The sequence below is a fragment of the Balaenoptera musculus genome, chromosome 15 (genome assembly GCF_009873245.2).
Source record: "Balaenoptera musculus isolate JJ_BM4_2016_0621 chromosome 15, mBalMus1.pri.v3, whole genome shotgun sequence".
Taxonomy (NCBI): Eukaryota; Metazoa; Chordata; class Mammalia; order Artiodactyla; family Balaenopteridae; genus Balaenoptera; species Balaenoptera musculus.
Genome location: NC_045799.1, coordinates 10308479 through 10329702, shown reverse-complemented (window position 1 = coordinate 10329702; position 21224 = coordinate 10308479). Strand labels below are relative to the sequence as shown.

The following is a 21224-nucleotide window of genomic DNA, read 5'->3' as shown; positions in this document are numbered from 1 at the left end:
GTCTAGTCTGTGTCTTTGCTGGAAAACTCTGGATGTCCTTTGGGTAATGTGTACGGGGGTTTATCTACCAGGATTCAGTTAGCTCTGTAAACATTAGCCTGCACTTCTGTTCTAGGAACTCCCCATTACTCCTGCGTCTTTTTTAGACTCCCCATTTTACAACACAGGCAGTTTTGTTACATCAAAATCACCTACTAGGTCCCTAATTGGAGGGATCTAAACACTTTCCAGTTCTTAGTGACATGACGGAGGCTCAGAGCTGAAGTCAGCAGCATCCTCAAGCAACAAATAGGTGCTTCCTTCTTCCACAGAGCCGTTCCCCCTCCTTTCTCTGGAGATGGTTTCTTCTAGCAGACAGGTGACTAACAGCCTCTGAGGTGGGCTTTTGTTTTGGGTTTTTTTTTTTTTTCCTGGAATGATTAACAAATCTTCAAGAATACATCCTTAGGGGAAAAAAATCCTCAATGTATACGTAAAAAGAGACACTTGAAAAAGATTTCTGACCACTTATAAATATTTTCTAATTCCAACAAGGATGCGATATCTTGAGGACAGATAAAAAGCATAAAAATACAGATAAGAAAATAAAATTTAATACCATACTCATTAATTTGGGTTGCTATTATATATTATCAAGCAGCAGTATTTTTGTACAATACAGGAAGACTCAAACTTTGGAAATATACTACATTCAGCAACAGGGCAGACTGCTGTTGGAAGTGCTATATATTTACATTGCCTTGGTTGTAGCAAGTACAAACCTCCACCTAACAGATCCTTCTAACACACGTGCAACACACCCATCTTGACAGTTTAGACATCCTTTTTCTTTCTCTTCGAGGACCTATTGCCTCTTCCCGTACTGAAAATATTTCATGAGCAGTTTACTCTTGGCAAAACTTCCTCCTGGCATCTGTAACTGACAAAACTTTCTTGACTGCTGTCGAGTCTTACTACACATTCTCTTGCCTGTTTATGTCTCAAAACTAATGCTTTTGTTTCTTTCCTTTGCTATTTGGTATAGTTGTTTATGAAAGTGCTTCCTATAATACCCAGCTAGGATGTCTTAGAAAAAGAGTTTGTGAGTGTCTTATACGCACACACACGTACATCTATACATACAGGAATTTGAACTACTAGGAGGCCCTTTGCACTAACATGGTTAGAATAGTGATGGAAAACGCATTAGTCCTTTTTCACCCCATGCACAATGCAGCTGAGCGACTGCTACAATAGCAGGAAGGCACTTGGGTAAAACATTCAGATAACTGAGGAAAGGCCAAATTCCCTCATGTGCAAAAAATGGCTCCCAGCCAGGTCAAGTGAGAACAAATCGCTCACCAAACGCTTGAACCCTTCCCCCGTGAAGTCAATACTGCTGGAGAGAAAGTTCTTTAGGTAAAGCTGCTTGGATAAGGAACTCTTTATTAATGAGAAAGAATTTTGCATCCCAGAAGCTTTGTGATGGCGGTCAACTTCTTATTGGCATTCTGTTTGTTGAAAAGAATTTTGCTAAACTCTGCTTGGGGTGGGTGGAAAAGTCCCCTGTCCTTGGGGGGTGGGAGGGAAGAAATGCTAGGTCCTGACCAAAAGGGTACAGACATGTGCTGCGTTCTGTCCTCTCTCTGGAGCCCCAAACACACCAGGCCAGGGTCACAGGTCTGGAGTTCCTGGCCCAGCTCTCAGAAAGGTTCTGATGACAAAGCCAGGACTTAGAAAACCCACAGTGGGCCCTTAACTGCCACGATTCTCTTCGTAGAGTGATTTTTTTCAATCAACTCTGCTAGGCGGAAGGTCTGAGTACAGCCTTTTGAAGAGTGCCAGGAATATTTACACTCTGTGTTTGATTACAGGGAAGCAATTAAATGGCCGAAAAGGAATCCCCAGTTTGTCCTGGGGTGTCTGCAATGAATGTAAACAAACACATCTGTGTGATTAAAAGCTCACCTGCCAAGAACTTGGAAGGTTTTATTTGTTTGCAAAAATTGCCCCAAAGGAGGAAGACTTTGGCAGACCGTGGGTGCACTCAGAGGAGAGAAAAACACTCAGGGCTAAGTTGCACACTCCATACGAGTGGTCTGAGCGGAGCGCATTCAAACGAAGGGCTGGGTGGGAGAGGATCTGCTTCTATTCAGATCACATTTGTGCTGGATGAAGCAGCTAATGCAGAGGCGTCTTGGGGACTGGGGCGGGGGGCGGGTTTCAATGGGTTCAGTTAAAAATAACCAATGAACTTTGGGGCCAAATTGTGAGCTTGAGTATCCCACTTTGAGTCTAGGCCAGAGAGGGAATTCAGCCTTTTTCCTCTATCATGGGGGCGCCCACCCACCGAAGCACTTAGGCCTACCAGCTGCCATACTTTGCAACCGTTTTACTTAACAAAAATACCTGCACTTTTTTCTTTTTTCTTTTTTTTTTTTGCTGCTTTAGCCCTTCTGCCGTTCCTTCTCAAAATTCAATGCACATGCTTGAGATTCTTCTTAACTACTGTACTTTCTGGAAAAGCACTTGGGCTGTTAGAGGAAAGAAAGCGGGAACATCAAAAAGCCGCGAAGCTTGTCCGGCTGCAGCGGATGCGTGCTCACCTGGCAGCCTGGGTGACCTCCTCTAGCCCCGTGACTGCGTGCTGCCGGGGGGAAGGGCAGCTAGCCAAGAGGGCCCCCCACCCCCGCCTCTGGCCAGCTTTTTGAAAGTGGAGAAGAAAAAAAAGTGTACATGTCATAACGCCAAGAAGTTTTAACAGGTGATCTTGTATGAGCCAGACTGTTCTTGATTCAGAAGCAGAACATTTAAAAATCAAGCTTGAGCTGTGGCCCATCCCTGGTGTGGACGGGCAATCCCTAGGGAAGATGGGCCGGCTTCTTTGTTTGTCTTCAGCCTGTAAGCTGGGTCATGTTCCTTTGGTGGCTCTGTTGGAGAACTCCTTTCCTTCAAAAGGTACAAGAGCTGTATCTGTGACCCAAAAAAGTGAAGGCTAAGGGCTGGGGTTTAACTGCATCCCCATCTTCCGTCCCCCCAGTCCCCGGCTGCAGGCGCTCAGCTCTCAGGCGCATTCCAGCGGGTGGTCTGGTTCAGGATGTATTTGGGGTCAGCAGGCACTTAAGATTTGGATGGGACACCTGAAAGTCGACCGAGATGCTCTTTGGGATTTAGAACAAGACTCAGAATGCACAGAGAGAGGAGGCGAGCTCCGGAGTGGAGGGTTTGCTTTCGGCCGGTACATGGTCCCGTGCTCAGCCTCCGGGTGGGGTGGATACCGGGGAGGACGGTGGGAGGCTCCGGGGTTAGCAATGTGGATGGTGTCTTGCTAATGGCTTCTTCTACGTCTGATTTCGGGCAGGAGGTCCTGAAAACTCCTTCCTGATAATTTCATTAACTATGAAAGAAAAGAGAGAGAGAGTAAGGGCGAGTGAGAGGGCACCCAAAACAGGGATCAGGTTAGCTTTCTAGAACCGAATACAACCGGGCTGTTTTTTAAAACATGTTTTTGTTCTTTGCAGTAACACATTTGACAATCTTTAACATAGGAAATGCCTTCCCACATCATGTCTCCTCCGCACCCCCCATGATGCTATTTTGTGATATGGGTTTGTTAGTGAAAATTGCCCAAATGGTAACTTTTAAAAATTGCTGTGGCAGAAATGGAGCTGGGCCACAGGGCATGATTTAAGGAACACTTTCTCCTTCTTGTTATTGAATGCACTTGAGGTGCTCTACCGTATACCAAACTCTGTCTGTTATTACAACATCCAGAAAATACCCACTCCATGACTAAATCACAGTTCCCTGACCCACAAAACTTTACGACTCTCAAGAGGGGCCTTTGAAAAGAGAGCGGGTGGGACCACCACAAAGACTAGCCATCCATGTGAACATGATCTTCATCCCTTTCAGCTCTTCATCCCTTTCAGCTCTTCATCCCTTTCAGCTCTTCATCCCTTTCAGCTCTTCATCCCTTTCAGCTCTTCATCCCTTTCAGCTCTTCATCCCTTTCAGCTCTTCATCCCTTTCAGCTCTTCATCCCTTTCAGCTCTTCATCCCTTTCAGCTCTTCATCCCTTTCAGCTCTTCATCCCTTTCAGCTCTTCATCCCTTTCAGCTCTTCATCCCTTTCAGCTCTTCATCCCTTTCAGCTCTTCATCCCTTTCAGCTCTTCATCCCTTTCAGCTCTTCATCCCTTTCAGCTCTTCATCCCTTTCAGCTCTTCATCCCTTTCAGCTCTTCATCCCTTTCAGCTCTTCATCCCTTTCAGCTCTTCATCCCTTTCAGCTCTTCATCCCTTTCAGCTCTTCATCCCTTTCAGCTCTTCATCCCTTTCAGCTCTTCATCCCTTTCAGCTCTTCATCCCTTTCAGCTCTTCATCCCTTTCAGCTCTTCATCCCTTTCAGCTCTTCATCCCTTTCAGCTCTTCATCCCTTTCAGCTCTTCATCCCTTTCAGCTCTTCATCCCTTTCAGCTCTTCATCCCTTTCAGCTCTTCATCCCTTTCAGCTCTTCATCCCTTTCAGCTCTTCATCCCTTTCAGCTCTTCATCCCTTTCAGCTCTTCATCCCTTTCAGCTCTTCATCCCTTTCAGCTCTTCATCCCTTTCAGCTCTTCATCCCTTTCAGCTCTTCATCCCTTTCAGCTCTTCATCCCTTTCAGCTCTTCATCCCTTTCAGCTCTTCATCCCTTTCAGCACAGCCAGGAATTCCGCCCCCCCTGACCCCTCCTCACTGGTGAAGGATCACACTCTGAGTCTTCTCAAGTACCAAGTGTCCTCAAGGGGCTCTGGAGTGTTCCATTACCCCCTGCCCCAGAAAGCTGCATGGAATTTAGCAGGGGACCAAGAATGCAGTGCCAGCCAGTGGTATCAAGGAGCTCGCTCTGCTCTCCCATTCTGGCCACTTATCTGAGGCACCAGGTCCTAGGATCAAGGCAGTAAGGTCTTAGAATAGTGGCTCTTGCAAAAAAGGCTTCCTTCAATGTTCTTGGGGAAAAGTTGCCTTCAAAGGCAGCCCAGACACCAGGCAGGGGTGTGCACCTGCCCTAAAGTGTGTGTCTGTGTGTGCACTTTTCGGTTTTACAGCTGGATTGTTTGGACTGGGCCCGGGAGCAGAAAAGGAGGCAGACCCCTCTGGGGTCCCATAAAAGGCAGATGAATCTCCCCTCTCGTGGTGCTGGCACTAAATTCTTCCCGCAGCCGCCGCCTCTGTTTTCTCGTCTCAGCCTTATCCTAAAGTTATGGAGATGGAAGAGGAGCAGTGAGGGTTAACTGTGGATGTGCTCAGGGTCCCTCCACCCCGAGCTCTCCTAGGTCCAGGGTGCTTTCCCCTGCAAAACCCCTGCTTGGATGAGTCTGCAACTCCCAGAAGAAGAAGAGAACAGAAACACACTGCTCTGGAGCTGGATAAGCTAGGTTGACTCCCGGCTCCCTCACTACACGGGCCGTGTGACTTTACCCCTCTGTGCCTCGGTTTTCTCATTTGTAGAGTGAGAATCATCATCAGGTGTACCTTTTGGGGCTGTTGTCAGGATGCTGGGTATTGACGTATATACAAGCTCCTAGCAGGAGGCCAGGTGACCAGTGTTGTGTAGCTGTCAGTTGTGTGACGGGTAGTGATACCCCACGCTTTGTGTTGGACTCTAAACCCAGTGCTTTACACCAGTGGGCTCTGTTTTGTGGCAGAAAACCCATCAGGCGTCGCTCACTGCTCTTCAGATGTGTGCTGAAAGCAGGTGCAAGGGGAGCTCGAGAGTTCAGGTTCCAGAGCCAGGGGGCCGGGGCTGGAATCCCACCTCTGCTGCTTCCTTGCTTGCTGAACCTCGCCCTAGTGATGTAACTGCTCTGTGCCTCAGTTTCCCCATCTGTAAACTGTGTATAAAAATATGACCTTCCTTCTACAGTTGTTGAGGAGCTTAGATGAGATGATACAGTGAGAAAATTATCACAGTCTGCGGCGTAGAGCAGATGTTGGTTCAGAGAGAGGTATGTGCTTGTGTATATATGTACGAGCACACGACACTGTATCTCTGGATGTTAATGGATGAGAATGTATGTATCAGAGTAACAGCCGGCTGCAAAGTGTGGGAGTGGCTCCACTGATGGGAACTCCGGGGATGAATTCGTGTGTTCGGCTAACCAGCTCTCACTGGGCCCTGACTGTGTAGCAGATACCAGCTGCCTCCCAGGGGCCCCGAACCGGAGCTGGAGGAAGCAGGACCCCTCGCCTCTGCAGCCCCGGCCTCTGGGGAGTGTGCAGGGCTGGGCGGCCGGGGGGCCTCAGTGAGGACAGCCGGGTAGGAGTGAAAGCATGGGGCGGGGGGAGGTGGGGTCGGTGCGGCTTCACGCGAAGCTTTTCAAAGCCCGGATTCTGAAGGGTTTCCTGTTTTCTCAACCTAGGAAACGAGAGGAGTCGATCCTCAGTGGAAACGTTCCACGGCCTCGGCTTTCTAAAAATAACTGCTGGGCAGAGCCGCTGGCACCACCGCCCTCGCCAAAGGGTCGTTTCCCTTCTCGGAGCTCGGGGCCAGGTTAGGGGCTGGGAGGTGGGAGACGGTCTAGCTTCCCCCTCCCTTTGGATGGAAACCACCCTGGCTTTCTGAAAGCCACAGTCGAATCTAGAAAACTCGGGGAACGCTCTGCATCGGAGCCCCGCGCGGTCGGGGTTAGGGAGGCGGCCGGCTGCCCAGTCGGGCCCCAAAGCGAGGCCCACTCGCGCCCGCTGCAACCTCTCTGGGGGAGAGGAACCTTTTCTTTCTGAAGCCTCAGAGCGCGTGCCCCTGGCCGTGGATGAGGAGAAAGCTCTAGGGCAGAAGCGCCAGCTGGGTGGCGGCCACGGCAGTGCAGCCACATGGGTCTGCAAACGCGGGCTCCAAGTTCCCCGAAAGGGTCTCTGCCCGATCACTTCACCCCGACTCGAGAGGTCCCTCCTCTGCAGCCTCGCGTCTTTGGGTGGAAGGGAAAAGGGGGCATCGTGCTGCCCTTTCTTTGAATCAACTTCCCGATGTCACCGTGGAACCTCTCCCTGGTAAGGAAAGGTCGTCTGCCCGCTCAGCCCTGTCACCTGCTCTCTGTCACACCTTCAGTCTCACTTCCTCGCTCTGGCCCACTACGTGCTTAAGGTCTCCTTTATCCAGAAACCCTGCTCTGGGCTTGTCTTGCCCCTGATCTGGTTCCCGCTGTGACCTCGCCTCCTACTGCCCTCCCCCTCTCCCCTCCCCCCCCCCTGCAGCCAACCACACTGGCTTCCGTTCTACGTGCTCCCCAGGCCGCACTCATGCCTCCAAGCCTCTGCCCTTGCTGGTCCCCTCGCCGCTTCTAATGCTTTTCTTCCTCACTTCATTCGAGGCTCTGCTCAAACAGTCTCGTCGGTCCCAGGCTCTGGGGACAGTCCGCAGTGCCCCCTGCCGCCCCCCCAGTTCTGCTTGGTCTCCTTATCTCCTTCATATACCAGTTCCTGGCAGTTCACTGTTCTAGTGCTTTAGTTTTCTTGTTCCCCCACCGTATCCCTGGCTCTTGAAGAGTGCCTTGGTACATAGGAAGCGCTCAATAACATGTATTACTGAGTAAGCAGAAGCTTAGCAAGGGACTAAGTAGCCTCAGGTCACACTGTCTGCTCTGGGATTTGGCCCCAGGTCTGACTCTCAGGTCTGAGTGTTGAAACCCGCCCTTCTAGGTCACTGCCATCAGTATTTCATTCATCCGATAAATGTTTTGAGCATCTATCCTATGCCAATTTCTGTACCTCTTCTCCCACTTCTTCCCAAATCGGGCCATGGGCAGTTCTCCAAATGGTTCCTCTCTGTCCAAATCCTGCCTTCCCTCCTGCCCCCTTTCCTGAGTATCACCTTTTCCCGGAAGCCTTCTCACATTCCTACATGGGGTCCTGACTCCCTCCAGAAGCAAACACTGAGTTCTCAAAATGCTTTGCTTGCCCCGCCTGTGCCATGTTATTTGAGTCGCTTGTATGCCCACTGTACCATGCATAGCAGCATGCATACAGCAGGTGCCTAATGCATGCATCTTAGCCCACCACGAGGACCCCACACCATCAGCCTAGGTCACTTAGTTTAGGGAAGCTGATTTTTCTGTTATCCAATTGACAAACGGGTTTTTAGTCTGTTGTTTGCCTGGAGTTTTTTCTCCACAAAAGAATATAAGCCATTCACATTTTTTCAGGGCTAACAATGTGCCAGGCGCTGAACCAAGCACTGAGTTACTTCCCACAACAAACCTAGTAATACAGGCATCCTCGTTTTATAGATGGAGAAAGAGAGACAGGCAGTCACTTGGCAAAGCAGGTGAAGGGGAGGGATCAGGATTTGAACCCATAGCCCCATTTTATTAACCTGTACCTTATATGGCTCCACCATATAGGCAAAGAGATTGTGCTATGAGGTTCGCTAGCTATCACCTTTCTTCTGGGGCCCCGGAATCCTCAGCGTCTTTTGTGTGTCAGGAAAAGGCCAGAGCAGCCTCTGCGAAGTTAATGAGCAGAGAAGGCTGTGTGCTGAGTGGTTAAGGTGGTCGGGGAGCATCACTTTCTCGGAACAGAATTGAGGCCAGTGGTGTTCAGTCTGCCACAAGCACCCCCGACCTTTTGTTACCCTTACAGAGAGACACCATGATGAAAACACAGATGCTGAACATGGCTACAGCCTCAGGGTGATTTCTAAGCCTGACACCTAAGGCTGAAACCAGAAAGAAAGAAAAGACAGACGCATGTAAGGATATAAAAATTATACATTTTTCTTTAAAACTCCAAAAAAGAAATCTGAGGTATATTTAGTATACATGACAAAGGTCAGTCATGTATAAAGAGGTGTTACCAATCAATAACAATTCTAATAAAAATGGCTACAGACATAAAGAGAGAATATACCAGGGGGTCAACAAACTTTTTCTATAAAGGGCCAGATAAAAATATTTTCAGGTTTGTGAGCTGTATTAGCCCCTTACTCAACTCCGCTTTTTTTTTTTTTAAACATTGAAAGCAGCCACGGACAATATGTGAGCAAATGGGCATGGCTGTGTGCCAATAAAACTTTGTTTAACAAAACAGGCCAGGGGCCGCATTTGGCCTGAGATATGGTTTGCCAGTCTCTAGTATATACGCCAATGGCAAAGAAGAAAAAGAAAGCAAAGTGTGTTTTCTTCCCCTGCTTTTCGGGGATGGCAATCTGGGGAAAGCCAATGCCTCTTACTATTATTGTTCATCCAACAACTCTGGGTTGATTAGTGGTAAATTTCTTAAAACTGATTTCTGCTAGCCTCCCACTCTGCCCCAGGAATTTTCTGGTTCACTTGCGGGCCCGGACACCTGCGTGCTGACTTCTTTCTTTTAGCCGAGCTCGGAGGTTCCCCAAGTTCAGTTTGCAGAAGAATGGCCACTCAGGATTACACACAGAAACCCACACAGATAGACTTGAGGTGCAATTTAAGACTTTCCAGAGCACTTTGACTATTCTAGGCTTTCTATAACTGCTGACTTTGGAACTTAATCCCCTGAGAAAGAAGCAACAGGAAGGAGAGGACGGGCCCCATCATATTTCTCTCCCAAACCTCAAGCTTGTTTTCTGAAGTCTGGTTAGACTGTGTGAGGGCCCTCGAGAGCCTGGGGTCGGCCAGAGAGTCGCTCCTGAACCAGGGAGGCAGTGTTCTGGGGGCCAAAAGAAAGAATCTGAGAGTTAACACAGGCGCAAGTCCCACCGCCGCCCTTCTCCTGCACTGCCTTGCTCCGGTCAGGCCTGGGACCTGTGCCGGGGCAAGAGGTGTCTAGACACTAGGGTGGCTGAACCAGAAAGCATGTGAAGTGCTCTCTGGATGCTTCTACCTTCTGTCCTAAGTGCTTTCAGGGAAAGCTACTCTGAAGGCCAAGAGTGAACTCCAGGGCTGAAACTCTTGTGCCCTGAGCACCAGGCCTCTCTTCCCCACAAGCACGTGGAAAGGAGCTAAGAAGGAAAGGTGGCCATTGGCTTTGGCTTCCCCTGTGACTTGGGTATCACAATGCTTTCACTTGCTAAGCGACTCCCCAGCCTTTTCTCCCCTCCCAGCCTTTTCTCCCCTCCCAGCCATCCCCACATGCTCTGGGGGCACTTGGGAACTGAAGAAGAGCTTTCTCGAAGGGCCAGACTTGAGCGGCTCAGTGAAAAGGACAAAAACGCCTTGATAGGCCTGTCGCCCAAAGCTGTGGGTGGGGTCTGAAGCGTTACATGATGGTAAATCCCCTCTGAGGCCAGGCAGATCAGAGCCAGCTTGCCAGAGTTCCCAGGCCCCTGCAAGGTCAGAGCGTTGCCAAGTCCTAACATCAGGGAGGGAAGAAGCTCATTAAAAAGGCCCTTTGACTAAGTGGCCGAGTCTCAGCGCTGATATTTCAGCTGCATTTTTGTCATCCTGTCTTGTCATCCTGATTCCCCGGATGCAAAGTTCTCGGGAGGGACTCTGGCTCATGGTGGGTATCCAGCCAAGTTTCGCTGAATGTTCCTGTTGCCTTTTGCCTGTTGATGGTGTCTGAGAGTCACTGGTGGAGAATGGGCCAGGGAAACCCTCCCCCTGCTAAGGTTCATGCTGCTGTGGGGAAGTTTCGGTACTTCTCAGCAGGCCCCACCCTCTGGGAAACCAGGTTTGGGATGTCAGCTCCCTCCGCTGTGTGTGCTGATGGACGTGAAAGCTGATGGTTGTTCTAACTGGGTTTTCAGAGTGAGCCATCATTGTGATGCTGCAGAGGACTCTGGGTCTGGCCTGTGATGTAGCAAAGCCACTTTCACCAACAGACAGCCAATCCGAAAGCCAAGGCCCAGCGGGACAGCAGGAGGCATGTAAGCCAGCAACACTGATGCTGGGCACTGCCCGTGCTACCTGATTCCAATCATGTGCAGAGAATGAAATAACAGCAGCGGCATCTGAACAGCTGAGGCACAGAAAGGTAAAGCGACATCCTCACCGTCCCACGTGGGCTCTCTACCCCCAGAGCCTCCTGCTCCCTGCACAGTCAGGTCTGCGTTGGGTCCCAGGCTCTTCTGTGCAGGCCCAGAACCCATTGGGTCCCAGGCTCTTCTGCGCAGGCCCAGAACCCATTGGGTCCCAGGCTCTTCTGCGCAGGCCCAGAACCCACTGGGTCCCAGGCTCTTCTGCGCAGGCCCAGAACCCAAAGTCGATGGAGGGGATCTACAGCTAAGGCGAGGGGCTCCACTGAGCTCAGTGGGAAAACCACACCCAGCTCTAGCCCAGGTCCAGAGCCTGGTTTCACATCCAGAAAGCACGGGGCGAGGGGGATGGTTAACCCCTTCCAAAGTGCACAAGAAGGCCCCTGGGGGGTGGGGTGTGTGTGGAGCTTTGAGTTGATGAGATCAAGACTGGAAATTACCTAAGCACAGGGCACTTCCAGAGGTTCCTGATCCACCCGCCCCCTCTCTCCTTCCCCAATGCAGACTGCCCTGCCGTTGACGGAGAGCCTTCCTTAACTGGAAACACCAAGCAAAGTGTACAAAACCAAAAGGGAGCTGGCTCAGGGCAGAAGCAGAGCTGCCACAGGCTGGCACCTGGCGCTGCTGCCTTCCTTCTCCCTGGAAGAGGGTGATGGGGCCACTGGGAGAGCATGCAGATCCCCAGAGCCTCATTGCCACCCCTACTCCCCACCCCGACCTCCAGCCTCCGAGAATCTCAGGTATGTCCCCAGGAGGTTCCCCCTTACAGAGTGGTGGGGTCTAGCCCTTAAGAGTAGGAAATGTTGGAAAATCAGAGAGGGCCTTCAGGTTGTAAAGTTTTCTTTTACTCAAAAAAAAAAAAAAAAAAATTCAAGTTAAGGAAACACACAGCTGGAAAACAAAAGGAAAGGCAGAAGATATCAATTACCTTTAACTTTGATTTCTTGGATCAAAGATCACAGTCATTCTGTTTCATAATATGTTTTGTATCCAGCTAAGGTGTGTGTCTATCAGCTCTGAAAAAGATTTGCAAAACCATTTTTGAGAAGAAAAAAAAAAATCACCTTCGACCTCTTATGCTTCCAACTCATGCTAATATCATCCATTTAATGAGTAGCTCCTCACCCAGGGCCACTGAGAACCCAGGATAGAACTCAACCCTCTGGCTGTAGTTTAAGCCCCAATTCTATATCGTCTTAACATTTGTGCCAGAATTAACCTCAAACCAGGGTAATAATCACTGAGATGAGGGCCTTTGTACAAAGAAATAGGGATCTCTGAAATCAAAGTTCATCAGCAAGATTATGGTGGTTTGGGTTCTTTTTTTTTTTTTTAAAGCAAGACAAAATGGCTCAGTTGCTGGCATGTCATGCGGTTTCAAATCATGGCCAACTAAGGAGATAAAATAACACTGGCATCTGTGGCAGAGCAGATCAGGAAATCAGAATTTCATGATGGAGCTACTCAAATGTAATTCTCCCTCATTTGACCCCTGCTTCCTTCTTATGAGTGATACAACCTCAGTGAGCATGCAAATTCATAAGACTGTACACTTTCTTCCTGTTTTTCTCTGGTTGGCAAGTTACTATTTTTATAGCCCCTGCCCAGTCAGAGCACTGAAGGCGCTTAGAAAAGGAGACAGGAGCTATATATTTTACAGGCATTCAATTATATCACATTTTCTCTTCAATTTTAAATAACCCTGTGCTATAGCTGTATAATGCCTACAGCATTCAAAACACTTGTTTTCTCAATCCCTTTTCAATGGCCAAATTAGAAGGCCAGAGTCTGTTTTGAGTGCTTGATGTAGAAATATTTTCTGGGATTAATTTCTTGCAGGGAGTAATCCCACCTTTTGCTAGATGTCGCTATACTTGCATCCTTAGGTAAACCAGGATAGTCTCTCAAAAGGCATAAGCTCTCTGAACTCTCATCTTCAAGGCAGAGAACACTCAATAATGAGATCTTTTCTGCAGTTCTTCACTTGCAGGCCTAGACTCCCACCTGTTGGGCTCCAATAGGGTTGGTTTGATTGGGACTGGATGGGGTTAGTCACGGGCTGTTGCCGCCCAGGACAAAATAATCACCTCCTCAGTAGTGGCTCTGAACACAGTTTGGACCATGCATTTCAGGCCATCTCTTGAAGCAAAAAGGCCCACTGGCAAATCCAGGTGCCCGTGGCCCGAAGGCAGCTCCCTCATCACACTCGCCGGTCTCTACTACACACTGGCTGGTTCCAAACCCAAGAGCAGAGCATTGTCTGACCACTCCCTCAGGGCCTTAAAAAAAAAAAAAGCCTCTATCCTGACAGTGACCAAATAATGTTTTCAGCCTGGACCTCACCCCTGAACTTCAGACTTAGATATCAAACTACCAGCTGGGCCTCTCAAACTTAACACGGTCAAAACCAATCTCCTGATCGTCACAATCATCGCCGCCCTGCCCCGCCCCACCCTCCACTCGTCCCATCATAGGAAACGCACACTCCCCTCTTCCGGTTGTTCAGGTCAATCTTGGTCACAGCCCACATCCCCTCCATATGCAAATGCTTCTGGATTTACCCTCAACATCCAGAAACTAACAAACAGCCTCTATCAATCACCTCACTGCACTGGAAAAAATAGTTCCAAGGTGCTAAAATGGCCAAGATGTTTGCACTTTATCCCTCTGTAAGCATTCAACTAGCACTTTTGGGGACCAGGTGCCATGTACATGTCCAAGGTCACACCCTTGGAGCAGCACCTTTGAATCGAGGAGGAACCCCAGGCACCAGGCTTTTAATAGTAGGGGCCGTTCCCCGGGAAGCCCACGCCTGCTCTGGCTCCATGCCCGCCCCCTTGTCAAGAGTTCAGAGAGTTTATAAAGCATCAAACTGATAGGTTTGTCTGCAGACTTTTGAGGTGCAGCTTCCTGTTTAGTCATGAAGCAGACACTTTAATCGTCTATTATTTCCTGGTGGGAGGCAGGTACCAGGAGCCAGAGGAAGGGCCTGTTTTAAATTCAACTAAGACCTTTACCCCACCCCAAGCTGCCCCGCTCTGTAGGGGGCTGTTCACGTGCCTTATTTAATCCTCACAGTCATCTCTGGGGGTTGGGGCTATGATGCCCATTTCTCAGGTCAAGTCACTGAGGCAGAGAAAGATGGAGTGACCCTTCCAGGAACGGCCCCAGCTCAGTGGGTGCCAGTCCCAGGTCAGGGCTTCCATACGTGTAAGATCATCAAGCTGCCCTGGGGACTGAGTTAAAATGCGGTTTTGCATCAGAAGGGCTCGACACAAAAGCACTCTGTCAATACACCCGTGTAAGTCTCACGACCTCTCTCTGAGCCCCAGTTTCCCCACAAAACGGGGATCAGAATACCTCCCTCGAGAGACTGCTGTGAGGATTGAAGGAGATGATGTAGCTGGCTTATTCATGGGCAGATGTTTACTAACTCTGCAATACAGACCCGTAGAGAAGACGGAAGAATGAGAGAGAAGATGTGGAAGGAGACAGACCAGTCCAATCCAATCCTCTTCCACTAACCAAGAATACAATGCTATTTCCCTACATGTTTAAAGAAGAAGTCTGTTCCATTGATCAGCTGTTAGTAACGTGGAGGTAGACATTGAGAGAGAAGGCAGCATCTCGAATTATGTTACCTAGGTGACACCTAGAAACCCGCCCAAAGACAGGGAGAGCGGCCTCGGGTCACAGAATCACTGCCCCATTGTTGTGGTCTTTTATGAGGCTACTGCTGAAGACCTATATAGTGATGGTACATTTTTACAATCCTCGCCATAAATCGGTGAGTTGTCCTGCTAGTCTCATGGATTAGGTGATGGTTTAGGATATGGATTGGAAACGGTTCACTGATTAATCAACACGGATAATTAACACGAAAGTGCAAGGTGTCAACAGATAAAATACGAAAATACAGACTCAATCTGTCACCCTGACAAATTCTACAACTAGCTTCCACCCTCCTGAGAGCACAGGCACATCTCTAAATGGGATGGCGTCAGGGGAGAAAACCTGTGTGCATCTGCACCATAGGGGTTAGACAGGTCTAAGGTACGTTCAGTTTAATGGTTCTTTCATGAAAACACCGGGTTCCCTCCCCACCTGTGTAGAACGTGCTACCATCTTCTCCATCCTCCGCTTTTTCCATAATTACACGTCAACTTACAAGCTAGGGAGAAACAACTCAGACTTTCTCTACGCTAAGCTGCCCTGCAAGGAAGGACTAGCCAACCGTATGAACTCAGACCTGAGTTGAGCTGAGCTCCTCTGCCCGGTCCTTTTCCCCAATTCAGCAGAATTTCTTCCGATTACATGCAGCTAAGAGGCACCTCTCCTATCAAGCAACCACACGGCTTCTAAGGTAGCAACCACAGGCAGGAAGGCATTCTAAACAAACCACGGCTTGCCTCCTGGTCCTCCTGAAGCGTCATCACGGCCTCGGCCACAAAGCAAGCACTGCAAAATGAGCTGCTGCCTTTCAAAAATAAAACAGAAGCAAAAAGAAAAGCACTTGTTTTACTACATCCAGTTGAGATTCGGGAAAGAAACAGCGATCCAAACCCACAGCTCAGCTCAGCCTGCAACCACAAATGAGATGATAAAATAAATACCTAATTGTTTGGGAAGCCATCATCTTTCTCTTTGGAGGTTGGAGGAATTAACCAAACATTTCTGTTAAGACATTTGCGTTTCCTTAGCCTTGCGTATGCAGCAGAGAGAACTGAGGGCGGGTCAGACACGCCAGGTGGGTTAGGAGGGGGAAGCGCGGAGCAGGAAGAAACATCTCCAGCCTGAGCTACTTTCCTCATGTCACAGAATCTCACAAAAGTTCCTCGAGGCCTTTGAGAAGAGGTCCAAAACCCCAGGCCTGCCTCACGCGAACTTTCCTTCGAAAACCAGCACAGCCCCTGCTACTTGGAACAGATTCGCTGGATATTGATTGAATCTTCTAGCCTAGTCTGCACCTCACCCTTCCACAAATTCACCTTCCAGATCATTCTATGTCCTCCCACGTGTCACGACCAGCTCACAGCACAGCACCACCACCCCCCTCCCCGCAATCAAGAAGGGTACCCGTACATACATCCACATGTTTCCAAAGCCCGACATAAGCCCACGTGCCGTAAGGAGGCAGCCCCACCCACTTCACACTGCCGTCAGTCTTAGGCATTTTGTCCTGAAATTTTCCCCCAAAAGATTTCAATCACATCTGTCTCCCTCTCGAGTCCCTCAGCCCAGTCTGGCGTGAGAACTGACTGACCTGCAGACCGTCCCCACGTGCACTCGGCAAGCCCTAACTACAGGACCCACCTGATAGCCCACCCACACCAGCCTGCAGAGGGAGATGGAGGACGACGGTGCAGGGCCAAGTGCCTGAGTGACAGCGAGATAAACCTGGGACCCCTGGGCTCCCCAGCCCACCCTCTTCCAGGCCCAAGAAGTCACTATCTGCCTGGAAAGAAACTCCACCAGGTTCAAGCCGGGACCAGACCCAGTCCTAAATTTCTCCAAGTGAGATTCACAGGCCCAGGCCTGGCACAGATGGCCAACTCAAAGGCTGTCTGGAGTGACCAGCAAGGACTATGTGTGTGTGACATTATACCAGGTGTCCCTAAGATACCTTAACTCTCCCAGGACATGCAGACAGAACCCTAACTCCTGACTCACCCAGCTCGATCAAACCTTCACCTGTACAGTCCTTGCTGTGGACTGAACTGTGTCCCACAAATGGCCATGTTGAAGCCCTAACCCCCAGTGTGATGGTATTTGGAGGTGGGCCTTTGGGAGGTGACTTGGGTTAGATGAGACCATGAGGATGAGGCCCTCAGGATGGGATCAGTGCCCTGTAAGAAGAAAGACCAGAGAGCTTGTTTGCTCACTCACTAGGCCCAGCGAGAAGGCATGCAGGCTCACCAACACCTGATCCTATGGGCACCCTGATCTCAGACTTCTGGCTTCCAGAACTATGAGAGGATAACTTCTGCTGTTTAAGCCACCCGGTCAGTGGAATTCTGTATGGCGGCCTGAGCGAAGACAGTCCTGTAAGCGCTGCTCTACCCAAGACCGTTCCTCTCTAATATCTCAAGGTGTGCTCACAGGGCAGGCATCTGCTGGCGAAGCAACCGAGGTTAAGTGATTTGCCCAAGGTCACACTCCGAGGCAGGGTTTGAACAAGGAGCAGGCGCTGCTGTGGCCCCAGTGTCCTCCACACCCCTAAACACACACACACCTTCATGCCATGTGGCTCTGTGCCGGCAAAGCCCCCTTCTCCCTGCTGTGCATCCGAATCCCACTTCTCTGCCGCCATCCAGCCTCAATTGCTGCCTGGGATCCTCTGGCCAACAGCTCCTTCTCCCTTCCCTGCCCTCCACTGACCTCACAAATTCAGCCTTTCTGTGTCTGGTAAGGTGGTAAGTGTCTGAGGGTGGTGGCCACAGATGGCCCAGTGCAGGGGCTGAGCACAGCAGTGAGGGGCTCACACCAGGGCAGAGCCACAGGGAAACACACGGGTGGGAGCCAGACTGCTGGGGTCCAAGTCCAGCCTGCCATGCCCTGCCATGGATTTGAGGCAAGCGCTGACCCCCTCTGAACCTGCCCTGCAAAAAGTGGGCAATGATGGTTCTTAACAACTTTAGAGGGAATCAATGAGTAGACACATGACAGGTGCTGTAAACAGCGTCCGACACGTTGTAAGTACCCCACATTCACTAATGGAATGTGAGTCAATCGTTTCACTTCTTGGGCCTCAGTTTCCTCATCTGTAAAATGGGAATAATAATGTGCATCCCAGAAAGACGTTGGGCAATGCATACAGTTGGAACGATGCCAAGTTAACAAAAAAAAAAAACCCATGTTAGCAGCTGTTCCTATTAACATTGTTAGTACGTATTAGTCCACCTCACAGAGAACATTTGGTTACCACACTGAATTGACTGGTGACCAGGCCACCTTCTCTCACCAAAGCACTTTCACCTTGGAAGCTATTTCTGAATTTTCAGAGTGGGTGGGTCTGAGGTCAGCCCGGCTCCTAGAGGTGCATTTTTACATCCTGCCAAGGGGGGGCCACCTCCCAGGCCACCCCACACGGTGTGCTGGCTGCACTGGGCTAGTGACACACACAACAGCCTCTGAGTCACCAACGTTCTGCAAACCAGAGGCCTCCGGAAGCCAGCCCTGGCAGCAGGCCCGCATGGCCCCCAGCAGCCGACATCTTACCAGCAAGACCTTGGGGCTTACGAGAAAAATGCCGCACCTCGTCCCAACTGTCCTTAGCTCTCAGGATGAGTAAACATGGCAGTTCTGAGGCTCCCGTTTCGAGTAAGAAGCCTAGGTGCTAACTGGGAGGAGGGCAGATGAGCTGCAGCCAAGAAGGTGCCAAGCCCTGAGGGGTGGGACGGGGTCCCCTGCCCTGAGCCAGCCCCCAGGGAGACGCACTCATCCTGCTCTGGTCCAGCAACGTGAGACAGGCCCCACCTCCCAGCACAGCTTCCTGGGGCCTTCGTGCCAGCATCCACCCCCAGGCCCACCCTCCACTCAAATCAGACTTCACAAGGCAGAACTCCAAATCCACGTGCAACACGACTCCATCAAGGCCGAGAGAGAGCGGTGCCTGAGCTGCTCCCCAGGCATTGACAGGGGAGCCTGGCCACTTGGAAAGACCTTGGGGGGAGGGGGGGGCAGGTGGCCACGTTCATCTCCACACTTTCTAAAGGACCACGTGTGCACGGGCCGATGAAGCAACATCTAGTGGCACCTTCTATGCAGGACCACAGCTTTCACATATGTCATCTCATTTATGGCCACCGACAGTTCTGTGGGCACACACCAGTGTTCACAGAAGCCTAGCATTAGCTGGATCAGGGTGAACCCCGCCTTTCCCTTGCACATGGTTACCATGGTGATGGATCCTGGTTTTGGGCGGGACAGTTAGCATGGCTCAGGCTATAAGGACCCTGTATCTTGAAGCTCAAGACATGGAAACAGGGCTTCCCTGGTGGTGCAGTGGTTGAGAATCCACCTGCCAATGCAGGGTACACGGGTTCGAGCCCTGGTCTGGGAAGATCCCACATGCCACGGAGCAACTGGGCCCGTGAGCCACAACGACTGAGCCTGCGCATCTGGAGCCTGTGCTCCGCAACAAGAGAGGCCGCGATAGTGAGAGGCCCGCGCACCGCGATGAAGAGTGGCCCCCGCTCGCCACAACTAGAGAAAGCCCTCGCACAGAAACGAAGACCCAACACAGCCAAAAATAAAAAAAAAAAAAAAAAAAAAAAGACATGGAAACATCAACCCCTCATTGGGTTGTTATCACCCCATGAAGGCAGGGACCTCTTCTCTCATTCACTGCCATGACCCCAGCACCCAGGACAGAGCCCAGTACATAGTAGGTACTCAGTTAATTTTCCTGGAGAGATGGTTGAATGAATGAATGAAACACAAACTCCAAATTGATTTGGATTTAACCAGAATTTGCCCAGTTGAGTCTGGTTTTTGACGGTCTCCAGGAACTGGTCTGAAACTCTAGTAGGAAGGTTGCTGACCAGCTGTTCTGTTAGTTGTAGATGAGACCTCCTGATACATGTAGTAGAATAATAATTACTATTGTTTTATTAATTTATATAGCACTTTCTACAAAGCACTTCACATATATTTAATCCTCACAGTAATCCCACAGAGTAGGTATTAACTGTCCCCATTTTACAGAGGATGAAACTGAGGCACAGAGAGATTAAGGAACATACCCAGCTTATACAGCTACTAAGTCGCAGAGCCAGGATTCAAACCTACCCAGTCTGGCTCAAGCTATTGAAGACGGGAATTCTTTTGTAATTATCATCTGGCAGTCAGAATTTGCTTCTTTGAGTGCAACTCTGAACAAAGACTGGTCCTTGGGAGACCCCAACCTTTATCAGGGTTACCCAGTAGAAGTCACCCATATAGTACTCAAGGAAAAATGGGGGCGAGCTAACATATATGTTTACTCTAGTTAATCTGGGGGATGAGATTTAAGAAGCAAAGAGTGACTTGGCCCCTTTGGGACCACGATGCCAAGTCCGGGGTACATATCTAAAAGGTGAGATGGTGCTAGATTTTCATAAGACTTAAAGTAGAGCCAAGGCCTGGGGTTCAGAGAGAGACGGCAGCTTCCCAGTTGTGACTGGAGCCATCCCAGCTTGCTTCTGTTGGCACTATTCTCCTGCAGAAGAGGAAAGTTGAAGCTCACGCCTCACAAAACCACCAGCAAGCTGTGTTTCTAGATCTAAGGAAACCAAGCCTTCCCGTGGTGTCAATCTGATTCTGGCTTCGGGCTCTGATGGCATATAAGGCACCCTCTCTCCAAAGAAAGTATAACCATCTTAGCCTCCACAGTCAGGGGCCTATCTGATGGGGAAATCCAGGTTATCCCAGAAGGTGACAGAGGTGAGTGGCTGCCTCTATCTGCAACTATCCGCAGCTGGACACCTGCTGGCTTCCTAGTTAGAATTGCATTTGGTTGGACTTTCACCAGCCAGCACCAACCCACTGCTGGGACCCAGGGACCCCACTTGGCCTTGGGAAAGGCCATTCCTTTGAGATCAAAGAGGATGCATTTCTCTTCCTCACTCTCCTCTAGTACCCCCAGCCTTCCTTCTACACTCTGAATGCGCCAAGTATACTTCCACCCCAGGGCCTTTGCACTTGCTATTACCTCTACCAAGGGTGCTCTTTCCTTAGATATTTGCAAGGCTGTATCAGCAAGATCTCTGCTCAAATGTCACCTCCTCTGGGATGCTTCCCTTATGGAACAGCAGGCCCCCCCATGCCACACACCACTCTCTATTCCCCTCCACCGTGCTTTACCTTTTTCCATAGCACTTATTCTAGCTGGTGTTATCGTTTATGTTTAGACTGTGAGCTCAAAGAGGGCAGGAACTTTGAGCCTTTGTGTTCCCTTCAGTGTCCCCAGTGTTGACCTCATCATGGCCAAACGTGGGGTATTGTAACATCCGTCTCAGTAGAGCAGATTCCAAGAGAAATCATGCTTTGCTGTCATAAGGGAGAAGCCAGGGCTTCTGAGTTTTGGGTCATGCTGTCCCCTGCCTGGCTCCTTATCTGACTAGTGAAATCCTGGCTCCAGAGTTCCACAAGGCCCACACCACCCACAGAGCACCTAGCACCGAGGGTGGTACACAGCTGGCGTACTAAACCATGCTGCAAATGGGCTTCAGACAAGACTGTGGAATCTGGAACCCTCAACCTTTGTTTTCCACTCAGTCCAACTTCAAGGAGGAGAAACTGTTTCTCCATTTGTGAACATCTCTATCCTGAGCCCATT

At 50.0% G+C, this 21224-nt stretch overlaps 1 protein-coding gene across 4 annotated transcripts in view; it reads right to left on the bottom strand.

Annotated features, from left to right (window-relative positions):
• Positions 1 to 395: 395 nt before the first annotated feature.
• The window catches only part of NFATC2 (nuclear factor of activated T cells 2), a 157963-nt gene continuing 137134 nt past the window's right edge, over positions 396 to 21224 (bottom strand). For 3 of the 4 annotated variants that reach the window (XM_036827096.1, XM_036827094.1, XM_036827097.1), the window contains exon 10: positions 396 to 3376. In XM_036827096.1, coding sequence (XP_036682991.1) covers positions 3321 to 3376 — 56 coding nt within the window. In that variant the 3' untranslated portion in view covers positions 396 to 3320. Of the gene's footprint in view, positions 3377 to 11834; positions 11923 to 21224 lie in introns of all 4 variants that reach the window. The other variant, XM_036827095.1, reaches the window with a different exon arrangement.